Genomic DNA, 27,939 nt, shown 5'->3' on the forward strand with positions numbered 1-27,939 from the left:
TCAGCTGAACGCTCAGCAGTACCATGACACCCACGACCAGCAGTACCAATTCACTGCAAAAAGGTACCATATACTTGTGAGAAATTGCAGCAACCGTTTATACGAAAGAACCGGTGTGTTGTTTTGTTGGTGGTGGTTGTGTGTATGTGTGTGTTTCTCTTTAGGCACAAAGATTAAACAAGCCATTCTCCAAAGTTACATCCTGGATTGTACTACATCAGCATCTGCCCCGCTTCACCTCCTCGGTGCGGAGCAGCCAAAGTGCCGCTGCTCGCAGGTGCACACAGGGCATTGCTCTGCATGGACAGACCCCCCCCAGCAGCACCACTGCGGCTCAGGGTCCCCATCGCAGCCCTCTGCCCCCATGAGCACCTCCCCAGCAAGCCCTGTGCGTGGCCAAAGGGCGATGCTCTGCAGATGAACAATCGCAAACCCGCCCCGCTCGGTGCTCAGACGGAGCTGCACAGAGCCCCAAAGCTCGCGGCATCGATGCCAGCCCTGCACCCCGGGCTTTCACATCACAGATGGCGCTCAACTGCTCCGCTCTCCTATTCAAGTTTCACACTCCCCTCCCTGCAGCACCGACAGTCGCCGGGCTGCGCCCTGCCCCACCACGCTGTCACACGGCAGCGAATTCCCCAGATTAAGGCCTTCACGTTTCCGACAGTGAGGGAGCAAGGGGACAGGGGACAGCAGTACAGACACCCTGCTCTCTTCCCTTTACTCCCATCTACAAAACCTCTCCCTAACTCTTCCCGCCCTCCCCCTCCCCCTCCCCACTTTAATACAAACGCAGCTAAATTACAAAATAATACACCATTGCAAGTAAAGCATGAGATGAAAACCCAAATGGCATCACAAAGCAAACACAAATATTGCAAACTGTGCTTCTGTCACTGCAAAAAAAAAAATAAAAAATAAAAAAAAAAATCAGAACACAACAAAAACGAACACAAGAGGTAGCTTTCCGAACCGGCGAGCCAGGCTCCGTCAGGCCGCTCCAAAAAATACCATTTTGGTAAAGGATAATGCACGAGAGGTGGCCAATGGGGCCCAGCACGCCATCCCCCTCCCTGGCATCTCTGCGTCACCTGCCCCAGCGTGGCCCTCACCCGGCCCCCTCACTTCAACACCCCCCTCCCCAAACCCCCCCTCCCCCAAATCAATAAAAGCTCATGAGGTCACAAAAAAACGAGGTAATTTCAAGTAAAATGTGCTAAACACAGAAAGAGTCAAAAACTTTTAAAAACAAACCGAAAGCAAACAAACAAACAAACAAAAAACCAAAAATACAACACCCAAACCAAAACAGAGCAAAGCCATTTGTTACCGTCCGCTCCACCGCAGACTCCGGGAGTTGAGGGCTGGGCAAAAAAAAAAAAAAAAAGCATTGGCACGTTCCAAGCACCTGAAAACACAAAGAAAAGAGAGAATCTCCTGGCCCAGCATCGCCACAGCTCACCCAGGGCACTGTGGGACAGGAGCTGCAGCTCCTATGGGGACAGGGAGCAGCACGCAGCCCCCAGCTTCATCCTCCCACTGAAGGCTTTGTCTTCACCTCCCGAATTAGAAGAAAAGGAAAAAGAAATGCATAGAAAGGTCTTTGGTCAGGAGGAGGATTGCGGCCTCACGCAGCCCCTGCAAACTAGAGGTTTTTGCTCCAGATTTTTGCCAAAGCTGTGGGAGCACCGGCAGCACCCCACTGCACCCCACCGCCCCCCCGGGGGGGCTCGACGGGTGAGCGCAGCCCCGGGCGCTGTCCCACCTGCGGGGTGCTGAACTCCCGCTGAACATGGGGCCGGGCCCAAGGGTAACTGCCTCGCCCAGAGGGGTCTGCGACAGCTCCTCCAAAGGGGTCATCGATGGGGATAGAGGGAGAAAATGAAATTAAAGCATTCCCAAATCACTGCTCACGATGTCGGGGTGAGGCACGAACTATGCTGTTCGTACGCAATCGATCCGGTGCCACCTGTGCGGGGTGGGATGGCTGCTGGTTGGTGGTGGCAAAGGGAGTGGGGTAAGTGGACACACACCCCATAGAGTGCCAAGGGGCTGGGGAGGGGAAGGGGCCGTGGATGGGAAGGGCAGCCCCCCAGTGTTCCCAGCATGGGACCCCATGCTGCAAGCACAGTGAGCACCACATGCCTGCACCTCCCCATCCTCAACCCCAGTGAGGGATCCTTCCAGCAACAAACAAAAAATGGAAACAAAAGGCCATGGACGATGCATTTTTTTTTTTTTTTTTTTGCCCAGTCCTCCATGACTCAGCCCCACGTCCCCTCCATGTCCCTCAGACGTAGCAGAGGTAGAGATAGGTCTTCTCTATCCTCCAGTCAGTGGGGATCTCCTCCGGCTTGTGGCCCTTCATGTGCTTCTGCATGGTGGAGAGGCTGGGGCAGTACTCCAGGCAGATGGTGCACTGGTATGGGGAAGCACCGTTGTGGGTCCGAAGGTGTTTGATCATGGCCGAATAATCCCGGGAGCGCTGGTGGCACAGCTTGCACTCAAAGGGCTTCTCACCTGCGGGAAACAGGGCAGTGGGATGGGGTCAGTGGGACAGGGTCAGCATGGCACGGGCTTTCAGCACTACACGAGGTTGCGGGGCCTCACTCGAGCACAGTAATTAACTGCCCAGCGCACCCAATATCGATACTCGCTCTGTGCACAGACACAGCGAATAATGAAGTAATGAACAGCAAAAGTGATCTAACTATTGATCCGCTATTTACAATAGCTCCATGCTGATGCATTCAATGATTCCTTCTCCCCAGCAGCCAGCCCTGGCGCTGCGGCCGCCTCGCTGCCCGGCACCTACCCGTGTGCACGCGGTAGTGGGTCTCCAGCTGGTGCTTCAGGCTGAACTTCTTGCCGCAGCCGTTGCACTCATAGGGTTTCTCCCCAGTGTGGATGCGCTTGTGGCCCTTCAGCGTGCTCTCGTCCCGGAAGCAGCTGCCGCAGAACTCGCATTCATAGGGGTGGTCACCTGCAAGCACGTGTGGGTCAGCCCCATGGTGGGCACGTGGGGAGCGGCACAGGGGCACAGCTCAGGGTTGTGCACTCAGAGCCCTCTGCCTGCATCGGTCCCGCACCGCAGCGCTGCTCAGCACCCTGATAAATGAACTTGGGCTCAGCACCAAACTCAGAATTATTTGAATGAAAGGTGAGGGCTCCAGCTACTTATTTATTACGGCAGTGAAGGCAAGGACAATAAAGATAGATTGATCGTCCAAGACTTTGTTCATGAATATTTAAATATTACTGATTTGTCTTGTCACTGTAATTACAATTTCTCTGTGCTGCATATCCTACAACCACAGTTTATGGTAAAGAATGGCCAACTGTATTTCACTTGTCCTACTGCAGATGTGCAGAGCTGCCAAGCGTGTAATGTTCCTCGCATTTCATACATTTTCTTCAGCTGTGAAGGCTTAAGTCATCCACAATGACCTACGTTTTTTCATTATCCCCATGTCAAACTGCACTCGTGCCTGGGCATAAATTGTCCTTCTAGTTATATACTCACATGCCTGTGCTTTCACTTCCTCTTTGCAATGATATTTTACTCTCTGCCTGCTCTCTCCCCAGCCCTGCAGAGAGGTCTGCTGCTCTGTGCACGGCATTGTTTCCCAACGGCTGCAAACCAGCAACAATCCCACAGGGTGCAAACACCTCCCATTACACAGCCCCCAAACCAACACATCTTTAACCACATTGCACTGTGCAGGCTGCAGCTTTGCCTCTATCTTCCATTGAACTCCTTGTACCTAAAACCAAACGGACCCATGGAACTGGATGATCCCCTCCAACCCAAACCACTCTGTCATGTGACGGCCAGCTGCCCATTTTCAGCACTCCCATTTGCTCAATAGTTAAGAGAACACCTGCAGATGGGAGCCAGGTGAAGGATTTTCTTGTTCAGCCTCAGCCACCCATGAGAATAGTGATTTTTTTCCTCCTGCTGCTTCTTTATAGCACCCTGGTACTTTAAGTGAAGTGTTAAACTCAGGAGCTGGTTTGACAGGATCCGCATGAATTTAATTATCAACCTGATCATGTGGTAAATGAGTTTAAATATGGCATCTCGAGGGCCAGACCCACACCCTCCTTACACACACACAGTGCTGATGCAGGGACACTAATGGGACCCACGTCCCCACAGCAACACTGCTCTGACTGCAGAACCAGGGGGAAAAAAATTAAAATCCAATTTGTGGCACGCTGATTAACTTTGCAGAACCTTTAATGAGCCTAACATTAAATTCAGGACAAAGGGGACTAATTAGATCCCCTCCAGCACCTGTGACCCGCTTCTGCACTGCTACCTGGTGCTCTGTGCCACGGAGGCAGAGCAGTGGATCCATTGGCACTGAGGATCAGTGCAAGGGTTTGGATTACAGATAACCAGCAGAGAAGCCCCAATGTAACTCACTCTCCAATACAACACCAACATCCCCTCCTTTCTACTACCCCGACCTGCTCAGCAGAAAGGGGGGCTGACAAAACCGGGATACGTTCAAGGGCTGCAGCCTTTGTGCTCTCCACAGTGATAAAAGACCCTGCAATTCCTGCTGTGCTCTCCCAGCTCTGGGATGCTGCCAGGCAGAGCTGGGCACCACATCATGAGCTCTCTGCGGACTCAGCACTGCACTCCCACTCCGAGAATAACCACGAAGCACAACTAACTACTCATAAGGCCCCGAGGATCCTGGTTTATTTTTAAAGCCAAGAGCTAATAAACCATCAGGGGCTGGGGGCAGAACCCACGCAGAGTGACCCACAGCCCAGGTCACTGGATTACTTGCTATGAATAGCTGCTCCACTCAGCATTAATGGGATCATAAGCGCTGTGCGATTCTGGGTTTCCTGGTTGGGAGCATGGATGCAGGACAAACAGGCACTGGCGATGCAGACCTTCTCATGACGCTGCCCCAGCCCCCAAGCACTCAGCACATGTGTATGCAGGAAGCTGGTTAAAAAGAGGAAGGAAAAGAGATGAAAACAATCTGCATCTGCCTCCCCCCAGCAATCACACTGCTGCTGGAGCGCCAGCCCCGCGACTGGTGTGGGAAAAGATGGGAGAGGAGCATTCCCTCCACCCACCTGCAAACCATCCCCGCCTCCCCACCGCTGCAAAAAGCAATTTCAGTTGCTCTGATTCATAGCTGGGCTGCAAATTACAGGCCAGCTCTCCGCTGCGTGGAGCGGCACAATCCTGCTAATCACTGAGCTGGGTGAGGGTCAGCTCCCCAGCCTCGCCACATTGCTGCACGTGTTGGGTGCTGCAAGGCTCTGAATCCAAACTCATTGCCACGAGCGAGGGGAGAAGCAGCTCCTTCCTGGGGACAGAAGCACCTGGGGACCATGGGAGGCCACCCCTCACCAGGAGCTTGAAGGGCCATTTCTCCATAGCAAAAAAAAAAAAAAAAAACGCAGGTGGAAAGTCCTACAGTGTTGCTTGGTTTTCCCCAAATGCACCAGTCTCAGGTACTAAACCTGCCAGGGAACTTTCACTTTCTGCTTTGGAAGGGATGCACTCACACCTCTTTCCCACATATGATCAACCAGAGAGTCATTAAGGTTGGATCCCCAACCCCATCCCACCATATTCCTCAGTGCTACATCTCCATGTTTCTTGCACACCTGCAGGGATTGTGAGCCCACCACCTCAACAGGCATCTGTGCTCAAGCACTCTATGGGAGAAGAAATTTTTCCTAACATCCAACCTGAACCACCCCTGGCACAATACAAGGCAGTCTTATGTTCTAAGAGCTGCTGTACCCTACACTGCAGTCCCAAAGCCACAATCACATAACGGAGACTCGCAGCAGGAGCAAAGCACAGGAGGACAGGGCCAACATCAGGCAGGTGGTTTGAGGACACCGAGTAACACGAACAAATCCGTGGTTTCATACCCCAGCTCTCCTCTAACCCAAAAGCACCTCGGTGGGTGTGCAATGTAAATACCATATACACGTAGCCCAGGTCACTGTAATCCCATTAGAGCCGAGCACCAGCTGATTATGTGCATCTACTGCATTTAAGCCGATGAAGCGGGGTAAGATCGCACATCCCCTAAGAAGGTCACATGTCACATTATACCGGATCAACTTATTACACACAGCACTTCCCCCCACCCCCTTTGTTTTCTCGTTCTTTTTAAACTCAAGCAACCTCGGTTATGGATAACAGTTGCCTCCATATTTTTAAGATTAAAAAGATGATAAAGTGCCTTTTAGCAAGGAACATCTTTGTCCCAGCCCTCCTTGCAGCTGGAGCTCCAGCAAAGAACGCTCCTCCAGCTCCACCCATGGCTCAGCATCAGCTGGTGACTGCCACCAAGCTGCCAGTCCCAAGCTCTCCTGCACAGAGCTCAGAACCCAGATGGGGGCTCCATGGGCAGCACCAGGACCTCCCACCCCATGGCACAGGACTGCTCTCGGTGGCCTTGGCTGTACCTGTGTGGGAGCGCAGGTGCCTCTTGAGGGCAGTGTGGCTGGGGAAGGTGCGGTTGCACTCGCTGCAGATGTAGCTGCGCACCCCGGCGTGCACCTCCATGTGCTGCTGCAGGGCAGTCTGCGTCTGGAAGCGCTTGCCGCAGAGCAGGCAGAAGACAGCCATGTCTGTACCTGCAGGAGAGGAGACAGAAAAGTGAGGCAATGTCTGGGCGTCTCCCAGGGGTGGTTGTGAGGAAGGGGACTGCGAGCCCCAGTGACTGCTCACAGCCTCCAGCTCTCTTGTTACAGACAGCAGCCCGCTTTCCGCACCTGCCCCGTTTGCCTGGTGTGCTCAGCTGCACACACAGCATCCCTGGACGAGAAGAACTCCTGAACAAGGCACAGACCCACAGCCCTCACTCCTAGGGGGCAGCAGCAGGGCTGGCACTGGGACTGCAGCAATTCCAACCCTTCAGCATAGAAAAGGAGTGCAAGAAGAGAGCAGAGGGATTTTACTGCCTTGGGTGCAGCTGGAAATCCCTTGTAGGCTTGCATCTCCACGCCCCCAACCCAAATGCGAAGCACCTGCTTGGATAATTCCCCATGTTGGGATGGGCTGCATGCACCTGTGTGAGACACAGCCCCTGATGCCAGGTGGAAACAGGACCCAAAGAAATGACAGTTGGATGCCTGAGCACCATGCAAAGCTGCTCTGGGCAGCAGTGGGCTGAACACAGGAGGACCATGTGCACACCCTCAGCACTGCTTGTGACCCTCAGTGGTAATACCACCAGAAGCTTAATCCTGTGAGCCACATGCACAATTATAAAATTGGCTGCATCAACAGAAGAGTACATAAAAAAGAAACACCAGCACAAAAATAGAGATACTTACACACAGTCAATAAAAATATAAGACCTTTGTGTTATTAAACAGTTTGTTTTAGTTTATGCATAGCTGATTGTTCAGAACCTATGAGTCAGTGCAAATTGTATTACGCTGGGAGATTAAGCAAATAAATGCTAGCTTTTTTGGAGACATTAAAATGTGAGGACTATGGAAATAAAATTATCTAGAAAATTGTATTAGCAATTCATTAGCGGCAGCAAGATGTTCAAGGTAACCAACAAACACCTTTAAGAAACAGTAGGGAAAGGGAGGGCTGCTCTTTGCAGTGCCAAAATCAACCTGAGGGGTGGTGAGGACCAAAGCCACTGCACACAGGGGTGCTGGAGGAGCTCTGGGCACTGTGTGCCACTGGCACCCGCAGTGCTGTGGATGGATCCCTGGCTGCAGCATCACCCCGCTGAGCACAGGGGATGGGTCCAGGCTCCGTGCTGGTGGCAAAATGCAACAAAAGTAGTGCAGAGATCCGGCACAGCCCAAGGAGCAGCAGTGCACGTGCACCGGCCGTGCTCCTCCATGGGCAGGTTCCGCACGCCCTTGTGTGCAGCGAGTTGGCTCGATGCTGGCCATCCCCTTGGTGAGCTGTGCACCGTGCGAGCGAGCAAAGCTGAGAATATGAAAATAAATGAGCAAAATAGAAATAAAACCACACAGCAGCGAGGTGGCCCCGGTGGCGATGCTGCTGCCTCCCTCCCCGTGGATTTATCCGGGGGACGCGCACTTGCTCGCAGCTGCAGACAAAACTCTCCCAAGAGCCCTGGAGACACAAAGCCCATCCGAGCGGGTGGTGCGGAGCAAATCCTGCACGGTATGCAGCCCGGCCGCGCTCTCACGGTGACAGCAGGACGGGTCAGAGGTCGGCGGGGCCGAGCCCCTGTGCCGCAGCCAGCTGTGCCGCGGGGGCCCCGGCCGGCGGGACGCCAGCCCCCATCAATCCGCCGGGAGCAGCCCTGCTGGGGCCGGGGACAATGGGCTCCTGCGGGGGTGGGGGCAGGACAATGCGGCCGGGCCAGTGCGCAGGCCCGGAACAAATCCTCCCTGGCACCATAGGGCCCTCATTTGTGAAACTAATTGGCCCCCGCTTGAAAAATTGGGCTATGTTGGGCCGCCGCGCTGGAGAGGAGCTGCCTTGTGTGGGGAGCCCCGCTGTCCAGTGGGATGTGGCTGCAGGGCTGGGGATGGTTGGATGGGGATGGGTGGCCAAGGATAAGGTGACACGGATGAGGATGGGTGGCCAAGGACAAGGTGACAGGGACGGGGATGAGTGGCAGGGGACAAGCTGCAGCCCACATCCCATTGCGTGCCCAACTGTGCTGGGATGGGGAGACGTGGGGTTTGCAGCCTGGTGATACAGCAGTGCAGCTCCGCAGCCACCACGCGCTGCACCATCACACAGCACGTGGGCACCGTCCCACTGCTCCAGGCACCTCCAAGCAGGATGCGCAAGCGGAGCCCACCACTCAACCATACCCACCTCCAAAAGCACAGCTGGCAAGGCAGGACCTGCTGGCAGGAGAAAAAGGGGTGATGCTGGAAAAGCCCCACCTCCCCATGGCGGCACCCCGTTGGCTTTGGAGCCGTGGGGACGTTTCAATGCGTGGCCATTGAAAGAAAAATCACCCTGGATAAATAAACACCGCCGCCGCCGCCACGTAGGCACAAAAAGAGGAAGACGGATTTATTCATTTCGCTGACGTTTTAATGGTTTCTCTCCTTTTTTTTCGGGAAGATGATTACAAATTAAGCAGCATTTAAACGCTTTTTACTGTCAACAATTAAAAGGGGCGAATATGGAACAGAAAGTGCGGTGACCATTCATTTCCAGGGAAACGCGGCTATCAGCGAACACCACGGGGCCTTCCCTGTACTGTACACTGCACAATGGCAAAAAGTATACCATTAATTTTGTAGGACATTCAAAAGCAAATTAAAATATAAAAAGCTCTAGGCACAAAGATAGATACCAAGAGAGAGGGCAGAATAGGTCAAGCTTGTGGAATTAAAGTCTTAGCAACAGTGGAGGTTTAAGCACAGCCCTATTACGCCGCATTCAATAGCCACCTTCTCCCATCTTCTCTTTTTTCTCCTCTCAGAGCCGATGTGCTGTTTGCCTCCAGCCTGCAGCAGTAAACAATTAATACCGCGTGTAGCAGTGCTGCGGGTTTCCAAGGCAGGAGCGACAGGCTGCCATGTAGATGAGATCCTGGACGCAGCATTAACTATTTGGAAGAGAGCGCCGCCCGCTCTGTGCGAGGCAGGTTTAAATAACAGGTGATGGGAGATGTGATTTTTGCAGGACTGATGCTTGCTTAAGGGAGGAAAAGCCCTGAGAGCGCAGCTGTGCGTGTGGATCTCTACGCTTTGCTTTCCAGGCTCCCCAAAAAAGTGCTTTTCCCCGTGTCTTTAAAGGCAAGGGAGATGCATTTCCCATCACTCAGGGACTCCCCTTTTCAAACTTCAGGTGAGGAATGCTAAAATCACCACAGCACTGAACACAACACTTCTTCCATGCTCTGACTCCACACTAGAAGGAATTAAAATGAAATTCGCTCCGAGACACGTAGGCATATGGCAAGAAACACAGGTTTGCTTTTCCTTTTATTTTTAAAAGGCGCCCGGTGCATTTCCGTACCACAAAGTTTAACATGCAGGAGGTTCGCCGAAGAAATAAAAGAGACACGTCCCCTTTAAAAGGAAATATAATTTACAGTGTGCAGCCAGGCGGTCCATAGTTTCAATCTCGTTTACTATAGAGAAAACTCTGCTAGCTGTTCTCTATCCCACAAATCCGATTTAATCAGACAAGCCAGCCAGCGTGGCTTGAAGTAAAAACGGATAATTAGTAAACAGAGAGCTACTTCAGTGCTTCATTGGCATTCGAGCCGGGCTAGTGTGTCGCATTTAAAATGCAGTCTGATGAAGTTTACAAAATCAAACCATTTGTTACTCCTATTGAAGAGGCTTCAGGCCACTTGCAATTAAATTGGAATTAGTGCTCAGAATGAGATACAGCAAATTCATACTAAAAAGGGATCTGACTTTGAGACGTTTGACTTCAAGTTTTCCCCTCTGCGTGTGTGTGCGTGTGCAAGAGATGTGGCTGCTCCGTCCCGGCCCTCGCCTCCAGCTCTTGCAGCCCCAGCACTGGGACCCGGGTGCAGGAAGGTGCCCCAGGGCGTTGGTGCCAAGGAAACTTGGGCACTTACGAGCACCTGGAGAAGGCACCAGGACTGCAGAATATTCCTGCTATGCCCTATGAAACACCCATTGCGTTTTTGTTGCTTCTGGTGGTTGGCTGTTCTGTCTGTCCATCACCATAATAATTAATATCATTATAAATCTTTTATCAAAGGCTCTGGCACAACAGTGGGTGCAAATGTACAGTGCAGGCTACCAGCAGGGCAAGGCGTTGCCTGCTGCCTTCATGGTTAACACCTCCAGCATTCCCACGATTGCAGAGCATCCCCACAGCCAGCCCCAAGACATCCCACACTGAACAACATCAGCACAATGACATTAGCTGTGAGCTATGCAACTAAAAGATGCATTTATATACGTCCATGTGCATACACACACCCCGCATGCACACAGATCCCAGCTGGTCAGTGCCTCCAACAAAACAGTCTTCACTTACTCTTCATACTGAATGTCTTAAACTATGTGCATGCAATAGAGGCATGCAACAAAATTGTTGTTGCAATCGCTAAGAGTGAAGTGGAAGGCTCCAAAAATTCTTGGTACGCCAAACAAGAGTCCAGGGATTGTTGGCTCTTGCTAGATTAGATTTCAGAGATGTTTGGAATTTTTTTGTCACTGTGTCAACGGCTCCTTCACAGCCACCGGCTGCTGGACAATGCAGAGAACGCTGGAGTTTGACTGCATGGAAGCAGGGGGAGTTTTTATCAGCCTTGGTATCAGGGTGCCATGGGTAACATTCATCCCCAATGGGCTTTGACTCACGTTGGCCAAGAGCAGATGTCCTAGCAGAAGTGAGGTGGACAAGTGATCATAAAACCATAGAGGTTTGGAAAACAATAAGGTTGGAAAAGATCTCCCAGATCACCAAGTCCAACCCCAACCCATCCCCACCATGCACACATGTCCCCACGTGCCACATCTCCACATTTCCTGAACACCTCCAGCACGGTGACTCCCCCACTTCCCTGGGCAGCAGTTTTCTGAGAAGAAATTTTTTCTAACATTCAATGATTTTCCCTGATGATCAATCACTGCTCAGAACGGCATCAAAGGACAGGACTGAAAGCTATCAGAGCAGAGGGACTTGGGCACATACTTCAGACCTCTTTAGGCAGTGGGATCTCCAGGGATGTGCTGGAGGAGGGGACACTGAAGTGCACATCCTGTTGGGATGAGGAAGAGGAGGAGGAGAAGGGGGGAAGGTGAGGCAGACATTGCTGGCCAAGGCAGCGGCGTGCTGCGATTGTGCTTTGCCCCACCAGTGTCAGACATGAGCTTCTGGCGTAAGGAGATTAACCTAGTTTTGGTAACCCTTTTCCTGATTATGAAAGGAAAAACGGTATTAGTAGTTGGCAGCACCAAAGAAAGCTCATACAGAAAAGCCCCACGATGACAGCTCTGTCCTGGAAACCACTTCCTACATACAGAATGCACTGCACACACAGATACACACACTGTGTACGATGCTGCACCAGCCCTTGGCAAACACATCATGCCCTCCTCACAGCACTTCTGCAGGAAACAAAGGCATTACCATCCAGGAAATGGAAACCAGAGATGTCCACCTGGCTGCCCTACAGACAGAGAGGGGAAAACTCATGCAGAAAAAGAAATGAGACACTCATTTTGTGCTGGAATCACCAAATCATCCCAGTTTCAACTGCTGCCTCTGGACTCCACGACTGAGCTTTCATGCTAATTAACATCTTTATGGAAGGCAAACTCTCTCAAGGGGGTATTTGTTTGATTATTATTATTTACTCAGAGATACTACAGCTTTCTTCCCATGTTTAACTGACTGCAAAAATTCATTCTTACAAAGCAGCACAGGCAGCTGCCTCCTGTGCTGCCCGCTTCCCCTGCAGGTTGGGTGGCAGAGAGGGATGCCCTGGCATGGAGGATGGGGATGCTGCTTTACAAGAGCACGTGCACACATCCTCTCTTCTTTTAACCAGCACTGGTTTATCAGACCTGGAGAAGCTCAGATATTTAAGAGCACGTGCATACGAAAGGATACTGTAAACAGAAAGGTGAAGCACCGACGTGAATTTCATGGCACCACAGAACATCCCTGAGTCAGAAGGGAGCCACGGGGATTGGGCAAAACGGGCACTGCAGGCTGAGCCTGAAACCTGGAAGGGAGACAGTGCCCAAAGAGGAGGAAGAAGAAGATTCCCCAAAAGCAAAGGGGTGGCACAAAAAGCAAAGCGGGCAGCGGCCGCGCGGTGACGTCTTTGTTGGTGCCGCTCTCGCAGCCGGTGAGCGCCGAACAAACGCTGCTGCCCGGGAAGCTCGCGCCCGCCGGAGGTGATTTATTCCGAGGGCCATCTGGACAGGGGAACAATGTGGTCCCATATCTGAATGACCCGGCGCATTAGTCACACCCTCCTCGCTCGACCTCTCCGTCCCTAATCTTCACACTTGCTCTCATTCTCCTTTAGTGAGGCAAAATGACCGGATCCGCTTCTCACCTCTCTTTTGGCTGGCGAAGTTCACAGGGCTGGGGGAGACAAAAGGCCCCGCGCCTCGCTGCGTGCCAGGGCTCCCACCCCATGTCCATGGGGTCCAGCATCACCCCGTGTCTGTGCTGAGCACCGGGGCACCTTGGGACTGCACAATCCCCACTTCTCAGCCCTTCGTTCCCCATCAGGAAGGCCTACACCAGCCCCTCTCTCTCCCCTGCCAGCCTTCATCCTCCTCCTCAGTTTACCTCTTTATTATACTTTTCTGCCATCGCTCTACCAAGAATTATTACATGGGAGGAAAAAAAAAAGCCAAGCAAACATCAAGTGACTATTAGCGGTGGTAGCTTTATTGCAACAGGCACAGAACTCATTCGTTTCATGTTTTGCGGAATATAAAAGCACTGAAACATTTTAATTTTAAATTCTTATCATTGAATTTACTGCTTTTCTCTCGCAATGATTTGTGTTGCTTTTTAATTTTTACAGTCTCTACAGAAGCCAGATGCTACCGCCTAGGGCCAAAATAATAAAAACCTACTGCAGTCATGAGTTACAGAACAAAAAAGAAACACACAGTTGACAGAAGTTAATATCTCAATTTAACAGTGCTGCTTTGCTAATGATCCTTTGATATGTGTTTATTTAGAAAGGTCTGATCTTGACCTTGAAAGCAAACTAAACCACAAAGTCTTTATGAGACGAGAGAAAGACTTTATTTATAGAATGGCTTTATGTCAATCAGGGCAGCAGCTGGACTCAAGGTGAAAAATTGCTCAGAAGTGAGCGGGTTCGTACCCAAAGTGTTGGTTGCAGTGCATGTGTCTGGGAGGGGGCACTCATTCCAGATGAGGACTATGGCACAATGCACTCCCCAAGTCAAGACACAAAGCCCACAGAGTGGTGCAGCCTGCCGACCGCGTACCGCATCCACCAGGAGCACCGGCACCGCCAGGACAGGTTTTCCTCCCCAGGAAATCCAGGATTGCACAAAGCTTGTGTTTTGAAATGAAAATAAGAATGGCTTCTTTACGGGACAATTACATTTTACTGCGATTCTATGCCGAGATTTCCCAGCTCCTATTGCTGCGCGAGGCTGGGAGCGCACTGGGGAGATCAGCGGCACTGTGTGTTCAATTGTAATTCTGTGTCTGAGGTCAAACAGTGATTTGAAGACATTTACCAACGCTGAGCCTTCAGCACTGCCTCCTTGTCCTCGCAAAGCCTTGGTGCCAAGGCCCTTCTTATCAAGTCTGTATCTGTGCCATTCAGGTGGCCAAAAACTGAGTGCATCAAAGGAGCCAACCTCCACTTTTCAGCACTGAATGCACTCATTAGGCACTGTGGTACCAGTTAGCTTACAGTCACCAAAGGAACTGTAATAAGAGGAATATAAGCTGCTCCACAGAGACCGGATGGAAGGGCACGAGATGGTGATGTTTCCGTCCTTCTGCTGCTAAACAATGCAAATTCGGGACTGAGGCAGTTACAAAAGACCTCTTTGCATGTTGACTAGAGAAATAAATGCTGCTGTAGAGTCCCATCTGGCCCAGCAGCTGAATGGGGAAAGCTCACTGAGACAAACGGGTCTGAATTTAGACACAGGCAAGAGACAGCAAAGATATTTCAGCCTTAAACCAGGTATGAAAGATGGCAAACACAGCCGTAGACAAAGCCTAGGGAAACTCTGCCCTGGCACACGCTTGGGCTGCCCAATTCCTGGCCCATATTTCCCAGGGAAAGAAGTTTCACTTGATGGAGGCACACCCACCTGTGCTCAGCATCACCCTTGGAGCAGGCATTTCCCCACTGAAGGAGCACTGTCGTGGTGTTTTCTGCCACCACATCGCTGGGGAAGCTGTCATCTCACTGCTTACTCATCGCCACCACTAAGGCTGCCTGCATTTCTCTTTCCCAAAAGGAATTTCAAATGGAACCAGCTGAAAAAATAACTTGATTCGCTGCCGAAAACACATTTTTCCCATTGCTTGCTGAATGATGGTTCAATTAATTTGTTCAAAACCACTCAGAGGTCTCCATCCTTACACAAAGAGCCTCAAGGAGGAGACGAAATCCTCACCAGTTAAATGCTGGCCCCTGGTGTCTTTCTGGCTGGAGAATCTCCACCTCAAGCATTTTGCAGCTGGAAGCTGTATTTCCACAATTTTCACTCTTTTTCCCCTCATTCCTGCTGGAAATGTGTCTTAACTCAGTGACAGTGCTCCCATCCCACCCAGTGGCACAGAGCATCCCCCATACATTTCCATGGTACAAGTTGCATTTGTCTGGGTTGTCACTGAGGGGCAGCGAGGAAACACGGGGCAGCCCTGGTTGCCAAACCAACAAGTAAAATTGTCCTTAGGATGCTGTACAGAGGGCTGCTGAGAGACACAAAGCAACATTTCCTAACATCCGCTTTTTATTCCAGAAGCTCCATTATTTAAAATAAAAAAAAAAGAAAAGAGATGAAAAAGATCTCGCAGCCAACTCATGAAGATGTGAAAGTATAACGGAGAGAAACATCTCCACTTTCTTCATATGTTTTTATATTTTTTTAAGTGGGGAGGACAAGGATCCCAGGACACAAAAGTAACTGGTAAGGTAAGTTAAACCTTGTCAAGATGAACTTTCCTGCTACTTTTAATTAAAAGTTCTTTAGAATTAAAAAGGACACTATTCAGAAAAGACTGAAAAAAAAAATTCATTGACACCAGCCCGCCCCCCTCCCCTTTTTCCCAAGGAAAAGAAAAAGCTGTTTTTGTGTGTCTGCTCACCCAGCCCTCACTGTACAAAAGGAAGCGGATTTGCAGCAAGACACATGAGATGACCCTTTGACCCTAAACTGCTGAAAAGTCCTCAATGGCATAAATACCAGATAATCAATCACATACCAGGAGGGCTGGTCCCCCTGCCCTTACCCCAGTGGCCGAGTTTATGAGAGATGCACTGTAAATGGACACCAGCTTTTTAAGGGAGGCCCCTCTCTGCATTCCTCCACGGAGCCGGAATATTTTCCTCAGGCCGGGAGACCCTGGCCACCTAGTTTTACACATTTCATCACTATCTGATGCAGCCCCACAGTGCTCCTCGCCGGCACATCCGGCAGCACCAGCACTGCGGCCTCTCCCTGTATGGAGGGGATGAAAAATGTTCATCCCAAATGGATGGGATGCACAGTGCTCATCCTGTATGGAGGTGCTACAAAATGTTCATCCCACACGGAGGCAATGCAAAATGCTCACTCCAAAAGGAGGGGATGCAAAATGCTCACCTTATATGGAACTGATGCAAAATGCTCACTGCAAATGGAGAGGACACAAAATGCTCATGCCAAATAGAGGCAAGGAAAAATACTCACCCCACATGAAGGTGATGCAGAATGCTCACTCTAAATGGAGAGGACACAAAATGGTCAACCAATATGGAGGCAATGCAAAATGCTCAACCAACGGGGGACGCAAAATGGTCACCTTGTATGGAACTGATGCAAAATGCTTACTCCAAAGAGAGGCAGTGTAAAATGCTCAGCTAAGATGGAGGTGATGCAAAATGCTCATTCCAAATGGAAGGGATTCAAAACGCTCACCAGTTACGAAGGTGAAGCGAAATGCTCACTCCAAATGGAGAGGATGCAAAATGCTCAACCAATATGGAGGCAACACAAAATGCTCGTGCCATCTGGAGATGCAAAATGCCCACCCTAACCGGAGGAGACACAAAATGCTCATTCACCCCATATGGAGACGACGCAAAATGCTCAACCATGCGTGGATTGGAGGTGGTGCAAAATGTTCACCCCAAAAGGAGGTGATGCACAACGCACCTCGAGGCGCACAGCGGCACACTGCAGGCTGTGGGTGCCCCAGCTGCACGCAGGGGGAAACTGAGATTAAGTGAGCAGAGAGTGTTCTTTTGTTTCCTGCTTTGGGGGAGTGCAGCACAGGCACCGGCGCTGCGGCGAGCAAACCTTAGCCCAGGGCTGGGGCATCGCCAGCAGCAGGGCGGGTGCAGGAAAACGAAGGTGCAAACAGCCTCACCTAGAGAGGCCACCGCAAGTGCTGTTTGTTTGGGGCGGTTTCGTTTGTGTTTTTCGTTTTTGAACCTTTCGTGAGTTTGACACCAACTGCACAGAGTTGGTTTTCCTTATCGGAGCTCTGACAACCATCTCCAGCCTGAACAGAGCAGTGCGAACTCTCTGAATGTTCCGAGGGCAACAATAGATTTTAAAGCTTTAAAGGAAAAGAGGAAAACAAAAAATTGCTGAGATACTGAACTGGTTCAGTTAAATGGGGAACCACTTGGCAACTAAATTTGATAATGCTTTTGTTTGAGGGTCAGAGGTTAAATATGTTCACACTAATCCCCTTCATCTAGAATTAAAGGACAAGAAAGATTTTTCTGTAGCTTAGCAAGAGGGCTTTTCTCATTGCAGTTTAAACAGTATTTGCACAGGAAAATTAAACGTAGACCATTGGGCGCTCATTTTAAACGTGAGCACATGGGTCTGCTACCTTTCTATTTGTTGATTTTAGGCAAATGTGTCTGATCACAGCAACACCAATCTCGTCGCACTTCCTGTCCGATCCGATCTCCCGACTATAAATTCTCTCGGAAGGGCAGGGAATTTTTGTTTTCCTTTAATTTAAAGGTTAAGAAAAGAAGCGGGTTTGAAAGGCAGCGCGATTCCCGGTTTCAGGAATGTGTGCTCAGACTCAGATTTCAAGCACTGTCACAGAACATTACTGTCAGACAAAGAGGCTCTGTGCTGCGGATCCGAGTGGCTCCGCGGGTTCGGGCTGGGAGCTGAGGATGGGTTCCCAACGCACGGTGCAAACCTGCAGTACCCAGAGATGCTGCAGGAGCTCGGGGTAATGCATCACCCCTACATCACCCCTCCAGTGAGAGCTCCCAGCACCCACAGCTCGCAACTAGGGAATTCTGGTGTTCTGAATGCAAAATGTTGAAGCACGGGATAAATGCTCGGCCCAACATGGGGCTGGATGTATCCAGCACCACAAGACTCCAGGTGAGATGGGGATGGCGAAGCACGATGAGGACAGGCTGTGTGTGCTGCACAGAGATGGAGCAGCACAGGGATCCCAAGTTCAAGTCAGGTAACAGCAGCCTGGCACTGTCACGTGGTGCTGCTGAGATATATTTGGATTAGAGGAGCTGCGTCCCAAACCAACCACTACTTTTTTCCAAATGCCTTTTGATGTCCTTTCCAAAGCTAAAAACGCACAACGCGGCTTTCAGGGCGCGTGTGGTGCTCAGCACAAAGGCCTCTTTCCTTTAACCCTCCATTGGCAGAGCCTCTTGCAGGGTGTGAGGATGGACTACAATGCATGCCAATGTCTGCCCCCAGTTTCATTTAGCTCCTGTTATACACATCGGTGCGTGGCACCAATTAAAACCTAACAGAGCTTTTGGAGAGATCAGGGTGTAATAATTTCTCTGCCTCCTCAAAACGGCCCATCCAGCTGAAAATTCTCTATATTGAGCCATGGAAATGGGTCTTTATGAGCACTGTCAGAGGGCTACACTGCACCTCACCAGCTCTACACACTGACATACTCAGCTAACACAAGATACTAAAACTCCAAAGCAAGCTCCTATCAACATCCAGCGGGGAAGGTCCCTTCCAAACTGCAGCATCTGACCCACTGCTGCTGCTGAGCATTGCCCCAAGGCAACAGCAAGAAACAAACTTCTGTGTTTCTTTGTGTGCTTACAAACATCAGCTCTGGAGCTCTGCAAAGAAGCAGGGGCAGAGGCAGCCTCCAGCACATGGAGAACTTTTGGCTTTGCTGCATTCAACACAGTGCACATCTCCAGCTTTTATCAAATGCTATGCTGGCTGGGTCAGCTCTGAGAGACGTGGGACTTGTTTGCATGGCAGGAATGCTGGGCATGGCATTGCTAGGAGGGAGCCAAGACACACAGCAAAGTGTTTGGGCTGCAAACCCTGTGGGTCGGGTTGCAGCAGGATCTTGGGGAGGTAAGTTGGGGACACGTTGTTCTCCAGCACCTCTGCCAGGCTGTGGGGGACGGGGACACTCCTTGGCACCCCAGTGGCAGCTCTGTGCTCATGGCCATGGGCTTCTGGGGCTGTGCTGCTGCCTCTGGACTCCATGGAAAGAGTGAATGCTCCGTGCTCGTTTTTATCTGCAAGAGCTGCCCATTTGTTAAACTGTCATCGTGAATTATGCTCCTAAATTAAGATGGGAAGTTTCACTGTCACAGTCATTGTTTTTGTAGAAATAAACGTTAGCAAAGAAACTCCGTTCCTTGGAAGATGTCAGCTTCCACATACAGAGCTCCTGGGCCAGGAGCAGGGAAGCACAGGAGAGGCAAAAGCTTTCAGCTGAACGCTGGTGCTCACCTTTCCCTCTGTTTGCAGTTTTCAGTCCCTTTTACAAACAAACTTGGGAAGGGCCATCGCAGCCCCGCACTGCTCAGCAGAAAGCAAAAAGGGGACAATGCACAACTCATCCCCACACAAGGGGAAGGTGCAGAAAGTTAAAGGGGGGACCCTCTTGGGCCGCAGCTTTTGAAAAGGGACACAACTTTGAAATGCTGCATTTGCTATATCTACACCAAGAGGAGCTCCAGCTGCTGGCAGCTCCCAGCCCCAGGGCAGCGCCTCTGCTCTGTGGACATGGTTGCTTGCCAAAAGCAGCTCGGGGTTAATGAGATATCAGCCCATCGTGATCTGATTAAGACAGATGCTTTGCCTCTTTATGCTCTCGCAACTGCCATTTTTAGTTTGGAAACCGTTTGGAAACAAAACTGATCTTTTTTATTTACAAAACTCAGGAGTTCGCGTTTTGAGTGTTTTTCGATCATCCGATTTCAAATCGTCTTTTTGTCCTTTCTTGGGTCATCTTCTCCATCCCATTTTGCTGCACCCAAACATTTGAGCTAACACATCCCTCCCCTCAAGGAACACTCAGGATTGAGCATGGTTGGGATCTCCAACCAGCACTGAAGTGCTGCAGAACTTCCCTTTTGTTAGGCCACCTAAAAGCTGTCCAAACACGCAGCCCAAAACTCAGCTTTCAGTTCCATAACAAACATTTCAGAGGTTGGATGTCCACCTGATCCAAAGCTCATCAGAAAATGTTACTGTGAGTTTTTGATGCAGACTTTGAAGGAAGAGTGGAAACTGACACCAGTAGGAAAAAACAGTGGCATGGGGGGTAAAACATCCACCCAGACACAGCTATGCATTTATCTTCCCCTCCTCCTCCAGCCATACAATTGCGGAATCATCAAGGTTGGAAAAGACCACTAAGATCACCAAGTTCAACTGTCAACCCAGCCCCACCATGCCCACCAGGTCACATCCCTCAGTGCCACATCTGCACGTTCCCTGAAAACCTTCATAAAAGCACCTTCAGGATTGCCACTGCACTTCCATAGGTGCCCACGCTATTGAAGCAGCAAACCTCGTGTCAGAAGATGGTTTCTCTGCCTGCAATCACTCCCATTTCATCTCCTGGGCACATCAGATGCCAATAGCATCTTCACACCCTCCACACGTGGCAGCTAAAACCTCGGCAAGGAAAGCAGCGTTTTGAGGGAAACCAGATGTATTTGGCATGCTCAGGGTTTGCAGTTCACCTCCAGAACCAAGCACCCACATCTCTGCTCCCATCTGTTCCTCAGGTGGGGTCGTGTGATGCTCACACCTGGACCAAAGCCTGCACCAGTAGCCCAGCCCCATGCACGAGGTCTCCTCAGCACTGCCATCCCCGAGCGCTCCAACCTCCAACAGAAAAATCACAGCCATGTAATAAAACAACAGCTTTGGAGACGATGTTTTCTTGCGTATTTACAGTTTTTCTCTCTGCGATCCTTTCAGATGTGTTCATAGGACTCCAGGTCCGTGAAGCACTCCAAGAGCTGCCAAAATATCGCAAGACTTGGCAGCGACGCCTGAAACATTCTTTGCTGGCACATGAGGAGCAAAACTTTGTTACACTGTGGAAAAATCCACAATTTGTGCACTCTCCAACTTCGCCGCTCGGCCTCTCCTCCACCCTCTCTTGTCTCACTCGTTATTGGGATCGCAGCTGGGGTGCAGGGAGGCAATGCTCAGCCTCTAGCAGCAGGCTGGGGGATATCACCTCCTGGGCAGTGGGGATGGTTTTCCACCTGTAAAGACCTACGTGTGGTCAGAGAGCTCAATTATGACAAGTGGTAACGCCTTCCCTCTCCTCTCCTCTCCTCTCCTCTCCTCTCCTCTCCTCTCCTCTCCTCTCCTCTCCTCTCCTCTCCTCTCCTCTCCTCTCCTCTCCTCTCCTCTCCTCTCCTCTCCTCTCCTCTCCTTAACAGCCTGGCTCTCATGCAGGCTCCCATCCGTGCTCCCAAAGGCTCCCAAAGTCCATTTTCTCAAAGGCCCCTATCTACATTCCCAAAGGCTCCTGTCCCTGTTCCCAAAAGCTCCTGTCCCTGTTCCCAATGGCTCCTAACCATGTTCCCAATGGCTCCTGTCCCTATTCCCAAAGACTCCTATCCCTATTCCCAAAAGCTCCTACGCACATTCCCAAAGGTTCCTGTCCCTGTTCCCAAAAGCTCCTAACCATGTTCCCAAAGGTTCCTGTCCCTGTTCTCAATGGCTCCTGCCCACGTCCCCTTTGCTTGCAGCTCACTCGCCCCACAGCCCTATCGCAGCACCATGTTCCATCCCCTGCACCCCATGCTGAAGGAAGGAAGCAGCCCAGTGCTCTGCAGACTCCAGCACGCAGGAACGTTTTCACTTCCTAATGAAAAACCAAAATGCTGATTGTTCCCTTGCCTGTACTTGCATCTGAAATTGGAGCTATTACAGGGTAGATATGTCAAAGCTTCGCTCAGCCAGGCATCATCCACCAAAGCCTGCAGCATGATTTTAAGTGTAACTGTTTTGTTTGTTTGCTAGTAGCCAGCGCAACACCAGTAATGAAACAAAGAAATGGGACAGCCCCAATCTCAACAGCTCTGGCTGGGAACAGAGGACATGGGGAAGGGGCTGGTAATGCAGCCCTCCTCCTGCACCGACCCTGCATGGTCCAACAGGAGCTCCCCAATGCACTCCTACTGATCTCTGTGGTGCTGCAGAATGCCCAGAGCACGGAGCTCACTGAGGTCACTCACCCACCTGCACCCACATCCACGCCTCCTGCATCCTCTATTCTTCTACTTGGGTTCACACAACCGAGTACAGGAAGGATAATTACATGTAAACATACTTAATACTACCGTACGTTATCTCTATCTATGGAGAAAAATGCTATCTGATGGCATTTTCCCCATAAGCCCAATCAAGCAGCTCTGTTAAAACCCTCCAGAGTACTGTGAAACAGTAATAGAAAGTCGCAAGCACGCTGAGAGATGCTGCACACGTTGGGTTGGGGAGAGGAGTGGAGCTGCTGGTGGGTCTGGGGGCTGAACTCCCCATTTCTGCCTCCTCCCAGTTCCCTGGGACAGGAGCATCCCTCTGGTGGGAGCATCCCAGGGCAGTGCTGTCCCCTCCCAGCTCCTCTTCACCCCATACTCTGCTCTTGCATGCTGGATTTTTTTCCCTTTGTACCTCTGCTTACCACGTTACTGTTTTGAATCTCTAAAATAATGTGACAAGTTAATGATGGCACAATTATCTAAATGTTTAACAGACATGTTATCTAAGTGAATCGGATTGAGATTCCATCCCGCTGACAATAAACATCAATGGGAGAGCAGAAAGTGATAGGCAAATTATCACAAACCCTGCAATTTCAATGCTATTAAATTTGGAGGAATAACAGCCCTGAGGCCTGTAAACTCTGAATAAAATAGACCCTTGTGTTTGTCCAACTATTAAATCAAAATGCTACCAACATCCCAGGAAAAGAAAAAAAAATAAAGGGAGATTTATAGCTTTTCAATTTTCAGTTACACATTGGTTTTATTAACTCCTTTCTGCTGTTTGTACCCCAGTCATTGCAGCGGAAATGTCTGCTGTGGGTGGGAGAAGGGAGTGATGGTAGAGAGGAGGAGGAGAGACGGGATGAAGCCTCTTGCTTTCAGGAAATACTAGACAAATCACCTCTGATACCTTCTAAAAGTGCGTGGCACACCAGCCAACCCCAACCCCATTACCGCCAACGCCAGCAATGAGCTACCGGAGCCCCATTTGTGGATGCACTGCTTGGTGGTGATTGGTTTTCTCCTGATACATTTGGTTTTTCCTCTACATTAGAAGAGCACAGTAAGTAATTTTCCACACTCTCCCTCCGGCATGGCGCTGGACTTACGCTGCTATGAAGATGAGCCAGAACAGTTGCTGCTTTTCCTATTGCTGTAGGATGGAGGCCAAGGAAAGTGAACACCCAGAAAGAACCTCTCAGCCCAGAGCCGGCCGGGCCACAGGCAGTGCGGCCATCCCTGTGTTTACAAGCAGGAGTGACTTTGTCTCTTAATACCTTTTACATTGCAGCTGAAAGAAGGGCTTAATTTTTCCACCATGAGAGATGGAGACTGTTTTACAGCAGCAACCGGGCAGAAAATTTACATCAAATTGGAATCATAGAGTATCCCAAGTTGGAAGGGTTGCATAAGGATTGCCAAGTCCAGCTCCTCCTAGTGCACTGTCTTTTGGAAGGGGCAGTGAGAACAACAGAAAAATGGGGTTCCACATCCAAGCTGTTCACCTGAGAAACATCTCCCCATGTGGAAAAAAAAAAACCAAGAGTCCTTACTCATCCATTTCAGAAAACTTCCCAAGCTTTGGATGATCCACAAAACCAACAACCGTCAGTTGGCTGTTTGCAAACTGGAGCTGCACCCTGCAATAAGAGCTGCATTTCCGAACAAAACAGGTCTGTTTGGTACGTCTGTGCCAAAGGAGTCCTTATTTATTCAGCCTCTCCCTGAGAAACGTCTGAACCACCCCTGAAGCCATCCACCCCAACGTCTACCAAAAAAGGGCATTTTTTTTTTTCTTTTGGCAAAGTCTGAAGGTCTTCCACCGAGTTGGCCAAACAACCTGCTGCTAAGGACGAGAGGATGATGCTCCAAAACCTTTTCTGGGAGATGTCATTATTTAGAAAGAGAGCTAATTATAGCAACTGTATTGGAGGAATGTTTCTTCTGCCACAGGCAGCGCTATTTGAGTGCTGCCCAACAACAGGAAGCTATTAATTTCAGTGAGTGCGGGCTCCTCTGACCATAGAGCCCATTTCTGATGTGTAACTGAGACGTGTGTGTTTACAGCTCACAGAGGTGATGATAAACCTGTTTAACCTGGGTCATCGTGTTCTGCTGGGCTAAGTTTTCATGTCACCCTTTGAGCCTTGGCACACACACAGGCCGCCATGGTCCAGCCCCAAGGTTTCCCATCAGGCCAACACTGACTCATGCAGAATTGTCAAGGTCACCAGCGACAGCCCATCTCCACACTGCTCTGCGTGGTTTTCAGGATGGCTTCAGACCAAGCCATTGCCTGCAGGGGTTGCAGAGCCCTGGGAGCGTGATGTTTGGAGGTGCCACGTGACACCGCACATAGGCACTACCAAACCCATGCTACAGAGCCTGCTTCACCAGCCCCACATGGGGCATGCACCAAAACCAACCCCTCGATGTGCTGGCTGGCTCCTGTAAGCTTTTCTGCCCTCCCTAACCTACAGCGTATACAGTTGCTAAAAAGATTATGGTTTGTAAAGTTCAGCCTCAAGTAGCATGACTTTGAATACAGAGGGCAATCACTTTAAAATTTATTACCTGCTGCTTGGCAAGCAAAGTTTCCAGATCAAATGACGTGCTGAGCCTATTCCTGCTCAGTGACGCAGCAATTTATATTACTGATCGGTCATTAAAACCTCTGGCATATAACCAGTCATGTTCTGCATGCCAACATAGCGTCCACACATCGAATTTCAACCTTTGAGTATAAATGCAGCCATTAATGGCATCTATCAGTTTTTTCAGCATTGAAAGACTAGCTTGCTCTAATTTAAACTGCCCTTAGTACAGCACAGAGGGGAGCGGGCTCTTCTCTGCAATTCTGATTTCAGGAGTTGCTCAAAGACTCCACTTCGGACTGCCTGATGTGAACTCCTCCGTGCCCCTTAACAAACCCACTGTGGGTTGGAAGGGCAGTGTTTACAGCGTGCATCTGTCACCCTGTATGGGGCAGAAGGAGCTCCTCGTGCTTATCCACAGCCAACCGTATCCAACCCGAAGAGCTGGAAAGCACAATAACAGAAACGTGGCAAAAGCCAACTGTTGATAGCTCTTTGGAAAGGAGCAACGTTTTCCTCACAGAGGGAGCAGTCATATTACGCTGTATTTGCTGCACAATGGTTTCCTACATGCATACTTTAGAGCTAAGCTATAAAAGCAACAGTGCTTCAGTGAATCACTGCCTCGTGTCTACGCTGCACTGGAAGAGGAGCTCAGGCTATCTCACCCTTACAAAGCACGGAAGCTAAAACAATGCTGCAACTCAAGTTGCCTTCTTTATCAGCCTGCCGTATCACGCAGTGGTTTGCAGGAGGGACTCACGGTGCACTGATGGCACTTTATTTGCCTGAACACTGTGTGATGTTGGGATAACAGATGGGGTTCTGCTCCTGTGCCAAGAAAGGAACCCCAAGGCCCCCCGGGGCTGCATTCCTGCTCTCATCCCACCCAGCATCTTAGCATCCCGTTAGAAGCAACGCACAGATCTCATGGCTGCAAGGCGAAACTCACAGAGAGCCCCAGTGCAGTGCAATTATTTGTAGAGATGCTTGAAAGCAGGAAGAGAATGATCACTGTAGGCTGAGATTCTCAGATGATTTATAATGCATCACTCTTAGGCTCCCGATCATCAGAACAGTCTTGACAATGTTATTTATCTCTCGGAAAGCTTCTCTTAAAATCTGAAATGGTGGCCAAGTGCCATCGCACCGGTCACATTCAGTAAAATTTTGATGAGAGTTACACCTGAATTTTAGAGCCGTGTTTACAACATCAAGGGAGCAACAAACCAATTATCTGGAAGGAAATTGCAACTCCTTTAGCAACTCCTGCCAACAGCAACACTTCCATACTTCCAAACCTCTGCTCCTGGGTATGGGGCAAGGGCAGGGCTGGTTCCATGTTCCCAGCACCTCTCCCACTTTTCTTAAAGCCAATATCCTATGGATACTGGTCAGTTTGCATCATGGCCAGTGCTTGGTGCACAGAGCAAGGGTGGCCATCCAGCAGCACAACAACACTCTGAGCTGAACCACAGACAGCTGTGCTGCTCCTTCCACCAGTATCTCCCAGGAACCCACCTGGGGATGTTTCCCTTTTGAGAGTCACAAACTGTAACACAAATACAAAAATATTCCCAAGAGGTCAACAAAATGCAGGCTGATTTACCTTAATGGAACTAATTTCAAGACTGAAATGGACTTGGGCAGCTCAGAAGCCAGGATTCGCAAAGGGTGAATCTTGTGGTTTGCCAAAACTTCTAAAGGAAGCTTAAATATCTAACTTAGGTCTAAATGGTGTTTGATAAACAGGCACTTAGAATCATATCAATCACAGAACCAAAGAATGGTTTGGGTTGAAAAGGAGCACAACGCTCATCCAGTTCCAACCCCCTGCTGTGTGCAGGGTCACCAACCAGCAGCCCAGGCTGCCCAGAGCCACATCCAGCCTGGCCTTGAATGCCTCCAAGGATGGGGCATGCACAACCTCCTTGGGCAACCTGTTCCAGTGCATCACCACCCCCTGAGTGAAAAACTTCCTCCTAATATCCAACCTAAACCTCTTTTGTCTCAGCTTAAAACAATTCCCCCTCCCCCTGTCCCGCTAGCAAAAGTTTAAACCATTTTAAAACCATCTTAAAACCATTCCCCCAGCAAAAGTTTAGTTCCCCAAGAAACAAACAAACCCCACTGGGGTGAAACCAGCACCACAACCACACCGACAGCAAGGCACTGCACTCCCCAGCAACTGCATCACTGCACGACTGCAGAAAGTCAGCCTAACTCTGAGCATCCCTGAAGGGAACGGCAGCAAGGGTCACTGCTTAGCTTGGACAAGATCAAGCAGGGTGGTGGGACACAGGAACCCTCCATTGGACATAAGGGCTCATTGGGGGAGAAGTAACAGAGCTGGGAGAGGGATCTCCTAGAAAGCACAGCTGCTTGGGGCAGAGGCAGCAGGCACAGCGCTTCCTTCTGTGCTGTTTGTTTGGAGGAGTTGGGCAAAAAAAAAAAAGGAAAAGTCAACATACCAGTGTGTGTCTGCCTGTGTGTCTCCAGGGCATCTTCTTTTGAGAATTGTGCACCGCACTGATCACAGACAAATGCTTTGGCACCCGCTGGAAAGACAAAGGGGAAAAGGAGCATTATTCAGAGAGCACCACAGCAGAGAGCTACAGCACACAGCAAGGTGGGAAATCACAGTGGCAAAGAGCACTGCAGAAGGGATGGGGTGGGCACAGACAGGCATCCCCGGCACTGAAGCCATGTATGGGGACAGGGCTTGGATGGAGCAACTCAACAGCAAGCATCCAAAATCAAAGCTCCTAACCAGGATCTGACAGGAGAATGTATCCATCCCTGGAGAGAAAGGTTCTCACGGAACCAACGCAAGCAAACAACATGAAAGTGATATGAAGAGGACTCCTCTAGGAACGCATGCATTTTTAAAGCCATTCACTTCATAAAAAGCAGAATTTATTGGATAGAGGGATGTGTATTTTATAGTCCACAAACAGCAGCAAGAAGCAGCCGCCCTCCTCCGTCCCATTGCTCCGTGTGTTCCACATCACAGCACAGTGCACAGATGTATCACTGACATTGCACAGTTCTTTCACTGCGAGGTGTTGCTTGCCAAGAAGAAATTAAATATTTGTTTTCAAAAAATCATTAAACATCAATGGGTTTCATTAGAGTGGCAACTGATCTAACTTTAATTGGTTTCCTGCCCCTTCCTA

The 27,939-nt window shown here is 50.1% G+C and overlaps 1 protein-coding gene across 2 annotated transcripts in view; it reads right to left on the minus strand.

Annotated features, from left to right (window-relative positions):
• Nucleotides 1-1,153: 1,153 nt before the first annotated feature.
• The window catches only part of ZBTB16 (zinc finger and BTB domain containing 16), a 72,066-nt gene continuing 45,280 nt past the window's right edge, over nt 1,154-27,939 (minus strand). For both annotated transcript variants that reach the window (XM_042882337.1, XM_042882336.1), the window contains exons 4-7: nt 27,235-27,321; nt 6,457-6,627; nt 2,816-2,983; nt 1,154-2,520 (exon numbers count right to left, since the gene is read on the minus strand). In XM_042882337.1, the coding sequence (XP_042738271.1) occupies nt 2,291-2,520; nt 2,816-2,983; nt 6,457-6,627; nt 27,235-27,321 (656 nt within the window). In that variant the 3' untranslated portion in view covers nt 1,154-2,290. The remainder of the gene's footprint in view (nt 2,521-2,815; nt 2,984-6,456; nt 6,628-27,234; nt 27,322-27,939) is intronic.

The sequence above is a fragment of the Lagopus leucura genome, unplaced genomic scaffold (genome assembly GCF_019238085.1).
Source record: "Lagopus leucura isolate 7727_CA_CO unplaced genomic scaffold, USGS_WTPT01 Super-Scaffold_100034, whole genome shotgun sequence".
Taxonomy (NCBI): domain Eukaryota; kingdom Metazoa; phylum Chordata; class Aves; order Galliformes; family Phasianidae; genus Lagopus; species Lagopus leucura.